This window comes from Cloeon dipterum, chromosome 3 (genome assembly GCF_949628265.1).
Source record: "Cloeon dipterum chromosome 3, ieCloDipt1.1, whole genome shotgun sequence".
Taxonomy (NCBI): Eukaryota; Metazoa; Arthropoda; class Insecta; order Ephemeroptera; family Baetidae; genus Cloeon; species Cloeon dipterum.
The window spans coordinates 28,561,989-28,576,529 of record NC_088788.1 but is presented as its reverse complement, the minus strand read 5'-3'; the positions used below and the strand labels follow the sequence as shown (position 1 = coordinate 28,576,529).

General features: G+C 38.7%; 3 protein-coding genes across 5 annotated transcripts; 2 read left to right on the top strand and 1 right to left on the bottom strand.

Annotated features, from left to right (window-relative positions):
* Positions 1-22: 22 nt before the first annotated feature.
* LOC135938920 (cuticle protein 19-like) lies at positions 23-1,283 on the top strand. Its single transcript, XM_065482967.1, has 3 exons — positions 23-171; positions 412-540; positions 914-1,283. The coding sequence occupies exons 1-3, from the start codon at positions 154-156 to the stop codon at positions 1,187-1,189; spliced, it is 423 nt and encodes a 140-aa protein (XP_065339039.1). The 5' UTR covers positions 23-153; the 3' UTR covers positions 1,190-1,283.
* Positions 1,284-2,233: 950 nt separating this feature from the next.
* On the bottom strand, positions 2,234-4,884 carry LOC135938911 (AT-rich interactive domain-containing protein 1B-like). Its single transcript, XM_065482945.1, has 3 exons — positions 4,839-4,884; positions 4,618-4,725; positions 2,234-3,995 (listed from the first exon to the last, which is right to left on the bottom strand). The coding sequence occupies exons 1-3, from the start codon at positions 4,851-4,853 to the stop codon at positions 2,556-2,558; spliced, it is 1,563 nt and encodes a 520-aa protein (XP_065339017.1). The 5' UTR covers positions 4,854-4,884; the 3' UTR covers positions 2,234-2,555.
* Positions 4,885-7,081: 2,197 nt separating this feature from the next.
* LOC135939820 (DNA mismatch repair protein Mlh3-like) lies at positions 7,082-12,608 on the top strand. Of its 3 annotated transcripts, none has more exons than XM_065484393.1 (14): positions 7,082-7,224; positions 7,431-7,601; positions 7,765-7,892; positions 7,954-8,514; positions 8,564-9,001; positions 9,115-9,271; positions 9,329-9,708; positions 10,292-11,109; positions 11,169-11,326; positions 11,503-11,635; positions 11,689-11,888; positions 11,941-12,079; positions 12,138-12,286; positions 12,340-12,608. In XM_065484393.1, exons 2-14 carry the CDS (start codon positions 7,476-7,478, stop codon positions 12,379-12,381), a joined length of 3,429 nt encoding a protein of 1,142 aa, XP_065340465.1. In that variant the 5' UTR covers positions 7,082-7,224; positions 7,431-7,475; the 3' UTR covers positions 12,382-12,608. The 3 variants fall into 3 exon arrangements, with proteins under 3 accessions (XP_065340465.1, XP_065340466.1, XP_065340467.1); XM_065484394.1 differs by lacking the exon at positions 7,082-7,224 and adding an exon at positions 7,261-7,313; XM_065484395.1 differs by lacking the exon at positions 7,082-7,224 and having other exon boundaries at positions 7,429-7,555.
* The last annotated feature ends 1,933 nt before the right edge of the window (positions 12,609-14,541 follow it).

The window sequence follows — 14,541 nt, the reverse complement described above, 5'->3', positions numbered from 1 at the left end:
AAAAAATGCATCATTGGGCACCGATCACCGAGTGTGGGGACTGTGGACCAGCAGCTCTACTTCCACTTTTACGCTTCCACTTTTTCGTATAAAAAGAGCCGTACGACTCAATCAAGTCAGTCTCAGTACACCTGTGATCCAATTACATTTACCATGGCTTCATCTCGTCTGGTAAGATTGGTGAAAATAATTTCACCAGTATTTTGCAACTGAAAATAATTTTGCGCTCTAATATTATCAATTGGAGTAAATTTAAAACCAAATTTTACTGTAATTCCATCTTTCAGGATTAATTTCTTTTTATAACTAGATCCTTTTTAAATATGAACTTGAAAGTATATACAAAAATGTTTAATTCTGAAAGCTACTGAATTAGTTGACCATAGCAAACTGAATTCAAAATTATTTTAGGTCATCGTTTGCTTGGCCCTGGTGGTCGTTGCTGTTTCTGCACAGTTCGACTCCAACGGTTACGGCTACGGAGGACAGGAGGCTGCTGGACATGGTGGTGGTGACCATCACTACCCTGAATACTACCACGTGAGTCAAATCATAATTAGATTTCTCTATCTTCACGTAAGTGTTTGCACTACATTCTCTTGTCAAATTGAGGCATTTTACTTTCTCCGTGTGTATTTTGATGCCGCGCACTATCACAAAACTTTTACCTCGCGCTTGCACCGCGGCATTACTCTAAAAAATCTTGTTTCCGATTCAAAACGAACCTCTCACCGCTATTTAACTCCGTTATAACAAGTCACCGGAATTCAGTAGTAAAAACACGCGCGTTGAAATTATTGTTGATGGGATCATGTATGAGACAAGAAAATTTAATGGTGCAACGCAGGTTGCATACTTTCCAATCTGCAGGCGTCCTCTCTGTTCTTAATTAACGAATGTACCACTATTTCAGCATCCCAAGTACGTCTACAATTACGGCGTCCACGATGACCACACGCACGACATCAAGAAGCACACAGAGAAGCGCGACGGCGACCACACCGAGGGCGAATACTCGTTCAAGGAGGCTGACGGAACTACCCGTACCGTCAAGTACTACGTCAAGGGCAAGAGCGGCTTCATCGCCACTGTGCACCACTCGGGACACGCCACTCACCCCCAGACCCACCACCACTCTGGACACCAAGACAATGGTTATACTGGAGGCTACGGTGCTGGTGCCTACTAAATTCTCGTTGATCACTTGTTGTTAGCACCCCTTTGAGACTGTTAGAGCTTAAACCTTTTTACCTCAATAAATGACCACTTTTCACTAAACAAAATATCTTTCACTGAATCGTTGAACAAAAAGTTGCTTTACTCTAAATTTATTTAAAAGTATGCATAAGATTAATGTTAAAAATTCAAATCAAAATTTATTGTTTTCTCAGACTTCTTGGAATGGACCATTGCTAGTCTAAATGATCGAATATAAAAGCAATTATGTTCCAATAATATTACAGGAATATAATCCCATACTCTTAAATCTTAAAAAAATAAATTTTGAAGGTAAATTTTTAACGGCAGCAAAATAGAAACATGATAGTTGTTTTTAGGCATTTGTTAATGTGTTTAGGTATTGAGATAGGTTATTATGTTTTATATCCGTAATATTTTCAAATTTCCTATTTTTAATTTTAATTTTGGGTCCTAGCGTTTTTGAATTACAATATTAATAAATCATGAGAGCCTCAAAATTAGGAGATGGGTTGCTATAAGTGAATTTTGAAGAGAACAATAATTTCGCACGTCCTCATACTGGACATAACACTGTTCCCAAGGAAACACATGCATATACGGGATTTGTATGGTTTGGCAAACAATATTTTCCAATGTGTATTTGTTAATCGCACTTGTTAATCGATGTGAAAATTAATGACAGTGATCACGAAGGTAATTAAAGGGACAGTTTAAGATAAAAACGAAAAAGAAGCGTTGCTGCTCGCTGCTCTACGATATGGCATTTGATGATTCTATTTTAATTTGTTAAATTGAAAATATCTCTATTTTAAGTACTAAAAGCAAATAATGATAAAAATACTAAATTTAAATGAATAAAAATCATTTGAATTCAAATTATAATAATTATTCTAATACTGATATAAAGATTAGGAATTTCTATCAGAAAAATATTTAGAAACAAAATCTACTGCGAATGACTTTCTTTAAATGAATATGTATATCATTATCATAAATGATCCCACAAAAATGGTGAAGGGAATTAAAATCATAATTCATAAAAAATGATTTTTATTGATGATGAAACTATTTACAAAAGATGAAAACTGGTTGAGCTTTTTACAGGCTGGAAATTTCACAACTGGCGCGCTTATGACAGTTCTGGTGCAGCTAAATTTTTTCAAGAAAAATTAACCCACCGATCGTTTCTACCAGACCCTGATGAGCTCTCTAAGTTAACGCACCCTGGAATCCCTTGCATTAACAAGTGAACGACAGGAAGGAAATCCACAGGATTCAAGTGTTGGAAGACATCTGCAGCTATGCAAATTTTGTGAATTCGCGAAGAGGAATTGGGAGTGATGGAAAATAATGATTTAATGGTGGATGAGAGTGACTGGTCTAAGAACCTTTGGTATTTTGACTGCAGGTATATACCTCACACTTTTAACAATAGGGACGGGTCTACTCTTGACCACTTCAGCCTTGGGGGCGTCAGCTTGGAACCCTGCGTATTCGTCCAAACCACCATAGGAACCCTTGCCATTCAAAATAGGTCTGAAACCATTGAGGCTCTTGCTGAAGCCCGCATACCCATCTTTAGCACCGTCAAATGAAAACTGTCCTGCTCCCTTGAGTCCTTCGTATCCCTCTAGAGCCTTAGCAAGTTCTGCCTGCGAAAATTGATAGCCTCCATAATTTCCTCCAAATCCTTCCAACCCCGCTCCCTTGATATTTCCAAAATCTGCGCTTTGCGCAGCAATAGCGCCCTGCCCAAACTCCTTCTGAGCGTTGCCAAAGGTCGCTAGGGTCAATCCTCCTTTTCCGTATCCATTCAAAGCTCCCAGACCCTGAGCAACTTCTTGGCCTCCCTGAACGGTTTGCCCCTTGACAGGAGCTCTCACTGGGGTCTCCTCCTTGTCCTTCTCCCCGGAAGCGTCATTTTCAGCGATTTCGTAAGAGCTACCTCCCAACCCGTAACTGTTATGGAGACCACCCTGAACACCAGCCAAACCACCCTGAGCGCCTCCCAAACCACCCTGAGCTACGACACCCTTTCCATATCCAAACCCAGCCTGTTCATAAGCAGCAAAAAGAGAAGCGACATCAGGGCCGTTCAAGGAAAGCTGACCGTTATTCTTGTTATCGCCGACATTGTAGTATCCAGCACCCTGCAGGGCATACTGTCCATGTTGCTGGGCGGGCACTCCACTCGGGACCTGCTGGCTGCTTCCGTCATGGACAGGAGCGGGGGCAGCAGATGGAGGAGGAAGGTACCTCAGCGGGACTCCGTAAATCTCTCGGTTGCCAGCGTTAGCAGGGGCAGGCGCGGCGACCTCAGGGACGTAATGCTGCTGCTGTTGCTGAGGAACGTATTGGTACTGAGGGACGTACTGCTGCAGAGGGATTTGTGGTTGCTGCGGGACATGTTGTTGCTGCGGGACATGCTCTTGCTGCTGCTGCGCGGCCCAAGCCTGAGTGAAATGGGCTGGAGCGGGTGCTACGGCCACAGGGACAACATTGTCCTCATTGTCCTGGAGGACAATGGGCTTAGCGGGCTGCTCCTCCTGTTTCACGGCTGGCGCGTTATAGTATTGGGTGTACTGGGCAGGGTGCTTGCTGTGACCAGAGTGCGAGACAGTTGCGACGAAGCCGCTCTTGCCGTTCACTTGGTACTTCACAGTGCGCACAGTGCCGTCGGACTCAGTGAAGCTGTACTCGCCGTGGGTGCTGTCACCCTCACGAGTCTCCTTATGCCTCTTGCTGTCACCGGTCTTAGTATCAGTAACACCGTACTCGTAGTTGTAGTGAGGAGTCTGTAAATTTCAGATATTTATTTAGAGGAGATCAGATGAAGAGGTGAAAATATTCTGGATTGGAAAGTTGACGAAAGTGGCTTGATATTTTTCGATACACAGAGAGACCTTTGTATAAAAATGTGGTCTCGTAAAAGAACGAAGGTGAAATTTCCCAGAAGCATACAAGATAATTAGTGGAAGAGCAGATAAACCAGTTTTTGTTTCCATCAAAAGTGATTGCTGCGAGGCAAAATAAAATATCGGTCCACCACTTCATAATAATTACTATGGGGAAGTCGTAAAATGGAAAAATTACATAATTAATTGAGTGCGATTTAGCTAAATCAATATTTTCTATTTGGTCAAGAGTTTCAACATAAAATATATTTTTTTAAATAAAAAATTACTCACAGGCTGTTTAATTAAAATAGGAAAATAATGCAACGGCTTTCCTCTTTGTGTATGAAGAACAGGTTGAGCCAAAGTTAAATTTTATTTAAATAGAGATTTAAATCATTTTTGGATTTTTCGTCATAATAAAAACCATGGATTCAGTATGAAAACTATAGTTTAAAAATTATGATAGTTTAAAAATTATTTGAAAACAAACTTCTCTTAAACTAAAATATTTTTTACTTACATGATAGTATCCTCCATGTCCATATCCTTGTTGTTCTCCGACACCGCCTTTGCCGCCTCCTAACTGAGCACAGGCTGCTGTTGCCAGCAACAGGACTGCGGCTGATATCTGCGAAGATTTCGAAAAATTAGTTGGGATTTACACTTCTTAAAGACTGGAAGCTTTTTTCAGAGCGTATAGAGCTCTGAGGCGAAAGAACCGCAATGAGAGCGAGTACGTACTTTAAGCGAAGTCATAGCGAGAGTGAACGACAACCGGGAGGGCCCGGCTCTTTTTATACCGGGGATGGAGCAGAGCGACGCGAGCTTCCTTCCTTCCTGCGCTTGATCTGGGTCACATTCCCTCCAAGAGCAACGCTCTAGCTCAAGAGATACAGTAGGTATGTATAGTGACAAGAGAGGACCTTTGGGAGCACCGTCAAATTATGTCCAGAGTGAAAACCCGTTCATTTAGACGGCTTCTTATACAAATATCCAGTTTTTTTCCAGAAGACCAGACCAATTTTATTATATGACCAAGAGCGATCGAGTCATCGCAGGTAAAAAAGGAGTCAAGCGGCTAATAGCACCCGATGAGAGATTGATCGCTTAATTACTGATATAGCTCGTAGAAAGAGAAATTTGTTAGGGACGTGTGCGAGCAGATTCTCGCGTTTGTTCAGTTCAACGAGCCTCGTAAAAGGCGATTCGAGTGCGTGAGACGATTTTATGCTTAGGCCCTCCAGGGCTGTCAGTCTCGTTCTAATCTGCGCTTTTTCTTTTGACGATTTTGTCTAGCGCGCGCCGAGATTAATTTGATTATTTAGTTTTATATTTCAACGGGCTGGTCTCTCTTTGGAACAAGAGCGCTTTTTGTGGTTAAAATACTCGAACCAGTTTTTACAGTTTCTATTTCCTCCTCTTGGCGAAATTCAACTTTTACTCGCCTTTTACCCCAACCTGTTACATTTTTACTTTTTATTCGAAAACATTTTATGGTAATTTTATAAACTATTGCCTCGTTTACAGCACTTAACTTTAATTGCGCAACCAGAAATCATCTTAAAACACACATATCAATGCTTACGGGTGTCACGGTAAGGGCAATGCTCTGCCATCAGTAAAGCAAATTATGCAAAAATGTCGTTTGGGAACATGAATGTAATTAAACTAATAAACAACCGCAGCAAGATGCAACAAATACCCAAACGAACTACGTAAGTGGTTCTTAAACTAAAATACAAGATCCATTGAACCAGAATCCATTAAAATTACTCACTGTAATTAATCGACTAATTCTGGAATTTATATTTATGATACGCCGCTGGTGGGACCAATAGAGGGAAAATTGTACCTTTTTAATTTTGATTCAATTGCACTTTTTGTGCAATTTGTAAAGTGTAGAAAAAATAATTTGTTGAATTATAATTTATTTTATATTTTCAAATTAGTTGTATACAAATTCTGTGTTTAATAAACTATTGTAAATTATAATTTGATAAAGTATTTTTTCGTAATTTGTTCCATTTATTGATAGCGATTTCTAAATAACAGTAGGTTGTCGTTGAGAATTGTACCAACAAAACTACATCATTGCTCTTCATACAATATTTTTGCTGACATGAAAAAGGATTTCATGCATTAACACGCTATGTTTTACTCTACCATATCAATATAATATATGTATTTTTGCACAGTCGGCTTATTTACATTATTGGTTTCTTTTATTTAAAAGCTCTACACAACGGCAGGCACCCCTTACTGCATAACGATATTAATATTATTTTATTGTACACTACATTGCTATGAATATATTATTTTATTATTCAGTGATCCTCATTCAGATAATAAGCTTATAAATCGCATATAATATTTCGCACCCTTTTAAATGCTCAATTTAACTTTTGTGCAGCTCATGCAGAGCGAAGCACAGGAGCTATACATGGAGCTTTCAATTTAAAGTTTAGATTGTGTGCATATCAGACTCAAAGGAAAGCAGAGAGCTTCGTTAATTTTATGTCGTTTCATTGTATTCGGCTGGTTAATCGTAAGTTATGCTTTGTGAATGCAACATCGTTATTTCCCATTTTCACTAGCTAAATTCTCAACGAGCGCAGACAGGAATTTAATATTAACTTTCTCTCTTCTCTCGCATATATGCCATTCACACACTGCTAATGAGCCTAGTGCAGCTCTGCTATTTTTACTCAATTGAAAGCAGTTAAACGGTGTGTGTATTATTTGATATCAGAGAAGTAGAGCTTTTACGCTACGAATGCACATAATAATCGTGTCTCGGAACACAGGCTGCAATTACGACCTTCAACTTGATACTGCAGCGAGTGCAGCGGACACGAACCATTAGATCATTTTTATTTTACCTCTCACTCGGATGCGAATTATTTTTTGCTCTCCTTTCCTTTCGCGCGCATCGTGTTTGGCGGGCAAGTGTTGCAACCACCACCCATTGGTCAGCTGAACTCGAGACACATGAGTGGGGGTAGAGTAAAATGTAAACATATCAGCTCGAATGCCAATCAAAGGGACAACATTCGCTCTCTTCAAACTCTCTAGCCTCCATAAAACTTAAATTGCATCCGATACGCTCGATTTCCCTCGCTTCCTGTAGGTAAGATTAAAGAATTCTTCGACCTGCTGACGAGAAGAATTAATTAGAATATTCATACACGATTTCCTGCCGTTCAATCGTTTTTGCTTGTAGGAGATAGTTTTTTTTATTTCCGATTCACATTCACTTCTTACTTCGAACGCTTTGTACAAAATATAATTTAAATAATGTATATAATGTATCACATACTTTCACAATTTCTGCAGAATGACACCGGAGATTTCAATGACGGAGTCTGTAAAGTTGTTACGATGACGTCCTCATCCAGAGCTGATGGAAAGTGTTCTGGCGAGATTAGGAAGCTCTCTGAGTCTGTCACTTCGCTGATCAGGTCCAGCGTAACAGTCAATAGCTTCGCTTCATGCGTTTCTGAACTTGTAAGGCGTACATAGATAGTTAAAATCCATAATTTTTATCGATACTATTTTACTAAATTAATGTACAACATGTAGATATGTACACTTAAATAAATTAATTATCATATCTGCATTATTTTATCACTGTTTCTTGCACCAAATATTACCTGTTGCTTTATTACAGGTTTGCAACTCTATTGATGCTGGGGCAACATGTATTGCAGTGAGGGTTGACTTTAGCTTGTACAAAATCCAAGTTATTGACAATGGCCATGGAATTGACAAAAATAACCTGCGATTTGTGGGAGAGAGGCAAGTTATTTCAAATTTTGAAGTGATGTTTTGAGATGATCTAATTGCCAAATCCTTCCAGGTATATGACGAGCAAATGCCACTCCCTTAATGACCTCAAGCACAAATTGGACAAGTATGGTTTTCGAGGAGAAGCTTTGGCCAGCATTATAAAATGCAGCAAACGTTTGGATATTGTCTCCAAAGCTTTGGCCAGTGGTTCAACATACTCTAAAATCTTTGAGCAGGATGCAGCCTCTTCCATCAATCCTTCTGATGAGCAGAGACCTTCTGCTGGCACAACAGTCACTGTGTCAGACTTTCTGTTCAACATTCCAGTGCGCAGGAAAAGAGTGGACGAGCGCTTTGATTCTGAGGAGATGCGAATCCAAATGGAGCACCTTGCGATTGTGCATTGCAACATCTCCTTTTCTCTCAAGAATGATGTCACTGGAAAAGTATTGATGGAAAGTCGAAGGTGCAGCAGCATGAGAGAAGTTTTTAGGCAGATTCATGGTCCTGTTTTGGCTGACCACTTGCGTGAAGTGAAATTTTCAAATGGGAGCAACCTATCAGTTGACGGTCTCATCAGCCTGGATGGTCACCATAACAAGTCATTTCAGTTCATCTATGTCAATAAAAGGTTGGTTGAAACTAAAATTACCTTCAATTTTATTAATAGTTTGCAATAGGCTTGTTTTGAAGACGCCAATGCACAGAATCATGATCAATTGGCTCTCTGGACTTCTGAAGCAGGAGAAGAAGCCTAAGCAACCAATTTTCATGCTGAATTTCTCATGTCCTTACTCCTCTTATGACATCACTCTCGATCCAAGCAAAACGCTCATCCAATTCGATGACTGGGAGACAGTCGAGAAAACCTTCCAAGGTGCTGTAATGTTGTTTGTCCAGCAGCAAGATATCCATCTGCCCGAAGATTTGTTCAAGCTAAAAGAGCAAAGAGTTGAGAGGGCTGTAGCAGAACCGACTTCCAAGATTATAGACTGTCATTTGAAGATGAGAAGAGTAACTAAGGGGGCAGTATCCAGGAGGGTGGTTTCAACTAGGGAAATTGTTGAGCAAGTTTTGAATAAGCCCCAATACCATGACGAGGAAGAAGATGACTTAAGGTTAACATTTGCTTATTCTAACATCCAATATTTTAAAAACTATTTGAAGTAATAAATGAAGCGCAATCTTCATGAATTTTCTGTTGGCAAGTAAAATATTTTTTGCTCTACAGCTCTGAAAATCTTCTCAGTGCTGTGTGGGATGTTGCAATGCCAAAAAAATTCGGACCCATTCCCCAAAGAAGCAAAGCCAAAGAGAAGAATGAAAGTACCTCTTGCCAAGAAACGTTTTCCACGTCTTATCTTGAATTAGGGAACAAGACATCAGAGGTGAGATATCATAAAACTTAGAGACCAAGTAAATTTAAATTATTTTGGCAAGGTCAGTCGCAGGTTTTTGGTAGCACGGAAAACTGGTTTAATGACAGAGAAATCGAATATATTTCCAACAAATTCACTGATATGGTTGAACAGTCTCTCAAACTGTTGCTGGCAAAACTCGAGGAAGTTCCTCTAGTGGAAGCAAAGAAGACGCAAAACACTGGTTTGACTCAGCAACTGAAGAGTTTGGATGTTGAAGTTGAACAACTTCACAGGCCAAACAATGACTTTACATTTGTACCAGTCATCTCGGAAGGACCTGATGCAGTAGCTTTTGGTGTAGTTGATGACACAGATGAGGATGAAGCCTACTACCAAGCACAATCTAAAATCCTTGATTGGGAATTAAGTCCATCGGATTTTCCTGACTGCCACGAACACGAAAGGTTGCTATCATTTTGTTAATCAAATTTTAGGTAAACATGCGGCCCTAAAACACTTAAGCCTGCAGTCTAATCTTGAAAATATAACATTAGTTTCGCATAGCAAGCAGAATTTCATTCTTTGAAATAGCTAATTTATTACAAAGGATAGTATTTTGAGTTTGTGAATTTTTTGGTGAGGGAGGATTAAATCGCATGTAGGGCAAGCGACGAGGCTGATAAGATTTCGTCACTGGTTTCCTCTGATTGTTGCTCAAAATCAGCAATGATAACAGTTGGAAATTTTCAACGATCGATGATTCAGAATTCTATGCAGCTAATTTTTTGTTATGAATTTTAGTTTGGGGGTAAAGTCCTGCTGATGAGACCTACGGGGCTGAAACAGCTTTGAATTACTTATATACCTTATTTAAATTTTACTCCAAATTTCACTAATTGCTAACCATTCTAAATCCACACAGAGCTGAGCCATTTGAAATTTTTAATTTCAGGGTATAAAATTATTTTTCGCGGTAGTTGAATTACACTTTCGAGAGTTTTGCCTGAAAATTTGAACTCACTAATATATTAGTCGTATTATTTACAGGTCTGGAATGATAAATCACAGTTATTCAGTGGAAGAACACCCTCGACCACATGTCAAAGTTGCAAGTCAGGTTTCTACGGAATGGGCCACTGAAGAGGAGGACCAATTGCAAATATTAAAGCACTTATCTCCAACCAGTGAAGCCTACCTGAAAGAAACCTTCAGTTCCAAAAGAGTTGTAGATGTGGGCTACAGATACCCAACTCCGACTATGGAAGGCTATCCACAGCCATTTGAAGAGGCCGAAGAAGACATGGAACCGTTTCCCACTCCTCAATACCCACCACCGCGCTACTCAATCAATTCCAGAGAGAACACAGATCCAGTAGGCATGGAGATTAATGCCGAAGATTTGACTATTCTGGATGCTCCACTTGAGAGTGTCAATGCATTGGCCCTGTTTGCAGATCCAGAGGACGCTCGCAAATCTTTCTTTGTAGACGACATCGTTCAAAGCAGCACGAAACGCAAAAAAGAGTCGCCAGTTCCCAACGCTGTACCAAAGAAGCAGAGAGTTGATCTAGAAATGGATACATTTGAAGGCAAAATTGTACATCCTGTCTTTGTGAACAGCAATGGCTGCATCATTCAAGGTTCCTCCAAGGAGGACGAGCGATTCGTTATCAAAGAACGACATCCATTTATTCCTCTTGAATTGTTGCCCATATTAAATGTTGCTCCTCAATGTGATCTGACCCTTGACCCAGAAAATCAGCAGCGACTTTTGAGTCGCGTGGGTGAAAGCCTTTGTGAAGCTGATGAAGCTGCTGTGGTCTCCAAATGGAATAGTAGAGAGGAATGGAGTGAGGAGAAAAACAGTATGTTCTAACGCTGTTTAAACCTGATTAACAACTATATTTTCTCAATGTATCACTAGGGTTGGACAGTCTCATTCAGACACACATATTTGATGCAGGAGCACGGCCAATGCCAGAATTGGAACCTAATGATCTGTTCAACGATGAAAACTTTGCGAAATTGAGGCGCTCGATTGACCAGTATGGTTTCCAGCCTGGCTCATTGCAGTCAAGCAAGGTACCTTGCTCAATATTATAGTTCAAGTCATTTGAATTGAAATTTAAGCATATAAAACACAACCACTTATGCATTGTCACTTAAGTCTGTTTTTATTTATTAATTTTTCATAATAGTGTTTTTTTTTATTTTAAACTGTCCTTTTAATTGTGATCTGTTGAAAATGTTACATCTAGATATTCGGCCAGTTTGACAGAAAGTTTCTGGTTGCTTTGATTGACAAAAATAAAGATAACGTTCAAAATATGGTTGTACTGATTGATCAACATGCTGCACATGAGAGAGTTCGGCTGGAAATGCTCACCAAAGGTTAAATCAGTTCATAAGTTGTGATTTGTCAATTTCAAAATTGTAATTCACAGATTACCAAAGTGATGGCTTTTTCCTAACAAGTCCTTTGCATCCACCTCTAAACTTAGCCCTTGGCAAAAGGGAAACTCTTGCTGTCCAAGAATTCCAGTGCTCTTTTGCCAAATATGGTTTAGAATGCGAAGCAATGAGCGAAACTGAAATCCGGATCTTCTCCGTTCCACTATGCTTCTCCAAAAAGCAAGAGCGACAGGTTAACATTTACTAAATTTATGAATGATCTTATTAATATTGTCATTGTGCAGACGTTTCCTGGATGGAATCTAGTTGATGCTGTTGAGAGATTAGTCCAAGAGCTAGCTCAATCTCTGATCGAAACCCGTGGTGCCTGCATATCAATTCCACAGGAAATTAGAGACGTGCTTAACAGTGAAGCTTGCTCAGGTTTGCAAACCTTTCATTGAAAAATACTTAAATCACAATAAATTCTTTTAATTTGCAGGTGCCACCAAATTCAATACATGTCTGTCCCGAAACGCATGTGCAGACCTGGTAAAGGAGCTTTCGTTGTGTCAGTTGCCCTTCCAGTGTGCCCATGGACGCAACTCAATTGTTTCTGTTTTCAACCTGGACAAACTTCCAAAACGCAAGGTAATAATTTTTATTAAGAATAAACACTTAAAATATTTGCAATGTGATTGCAGCGTGCCAAACCACAAATCAACTTGTTCTTAAAAAAATTCTAAATGTGAATCTCAGTGCTGTGCTTATTCAAGATGCTTATTTTATGGATAGACAAATAATGACATAAGACTGTCTTGTTGTGTTATTTTAAAAATCTCACTGAAAACACATTTTATTCTGGATATCAAAGCTGTGATTACCTGAATTTTATTGTTACTGTATTTTAATTGTTTATGAATCACTACAAAAATTTGAAAAGGACAGTTCAAAATAAATTATATAAGATGGCCATGAAGAAGTTTCTTACACATAATAACCAGTACTATAGTTTTGATGAGGAAATCATGACCAGTAAGCCACCTTTCCAAGGATATCGGTCACCCATCCCTAAGCGCTTTTAAGCGGAATCAAGAACTGAAGGTATTAATTGCTGGTTGCGAGTTTGTTAGTGTAAATGTCTGCAGAAGACCTTCCTTAAAAAAGTGTGCCTGCAGGGGTTGAGATTGTTACTTCTTTCCTTTCACATGGTATATTTTGGAGTAGTTTATGGCATGCGTTAAGAACAAAATTGATATTTCTGATTGACAACTTTGATTTGAAACGAAACGAGAGCTTAAGAAAAAATTATATTGTGGTACATACACATCGGGATTAACATAGAAAATGATTATATTTTTTTACTAAAGTAATTAAAAAGCGGCATCCTCTATGTCCTATTGCATCAATTCACTAATTTATGAAGCAATGAATATTTTCCACTACAAGCTCTACTTTTGTTATTACTTTATATACTTAAAAACAACCATATATTTTTCAATCAACCTGAATCTCACCGCTTACAACGGAACCCTCATTAAGAAAACCCTATCCTTTGTGTATGTAATAAAAACGCACCTGTCGAGTCTCAAATGAGAAGTGTAAATGGGCATTGACAAAAAAATGGTCTTGACACCGTGCCATTGTGCGATCCGTGTCAGCGATAAGACCTTAATGGGCCCTGGCTCCACCTTCACCCTGCCTCCTTATCACTCGAATTAATAAAAGGCATTTTCGAGCTGCCATCTAAGGCATTTGCTTCAAGATGACCAGCAAATGAGTTAACAACGCAAAACACCTTTTGATTAGCTACAAGAGATACGACAAGGAAAGCGAGGCGCTCTTTTTATTTAGCATTCTCCTTTTGTTCCGAGTGCATATCGCCTAATTTCGTTTTACGACTGCGACCGCAAAGGAATGCAGAGTGTGATTGTAGATACCAAGGTTTTATGATGTGGAAAATGCGTGTAGTTTTACAGAAAACACGCATTTTACGTCCAATTCTGACATTATCTGCATCTTCGAATTCACGCTTGCATTTAACGCAAAACCAGGTTAGTCTGCCAGGGAGATTTTTGTGCGGTATCATTATCTGTTTTTTTCTACTTAAATTGTTAGCTTTTTTGGATCAATAATTTTTTAATATTTATAGCGCATCGTTTTAACATTTCCTTATTGTTGCAATATTATTTATTTATTTATTTATATTTTGAACATTTAACTATCAAAAGATTTAATGTCTGGACCATTATACAAGAATTACATTAAATAATCATTAAAATGTGTTGCAAATTTTAAAAAAGTACTTTATTTCAATTGAAAACATTTAATTTTTAAAATGATTACCTTCTTTTTGCACAACATGTACACTCAGACAGTTTCTAAAATTTGCATCTACTTTAAATTGAAAATTAAAATTATCAATTACTAGTTTAACTCAAATTAATTCCAGAATTCAAAATTGAAAAAAATCTTGTTGAATTTTAAGTTCGAAAGTTTAAAAATTCGTGGCAATTACGAAATTAACAATGAGAAATAATCAGCGCTAAGTTTTCTCATCGTTGCGACATGTAAATATCAAAGGGTATGCAACCGGTGAAACGGCAATGTCTGACCAGTTGTATACTCATGGCATCTATTTAATTTTCGACCCACGTTTTAGATGATGCCACAATATACGTAAAAAGAGTTATTGGGTCTAATTCAGGCAATTCTAATAATGTCCTATCGAATTTTATTCATGTATTTGAATCACAGTAAAATGATACATTGCACGTTTTAACCGGATATCCGCTCTGCCAATTGCACCTTTGAAATTCACTTTTATTGAGGATGCCAAAGCTTCCCTGCTGTTGGTAAAGTTATTCCATTGAATGTATTGTTCAGCAAGTATTTTCGGCAGCAAG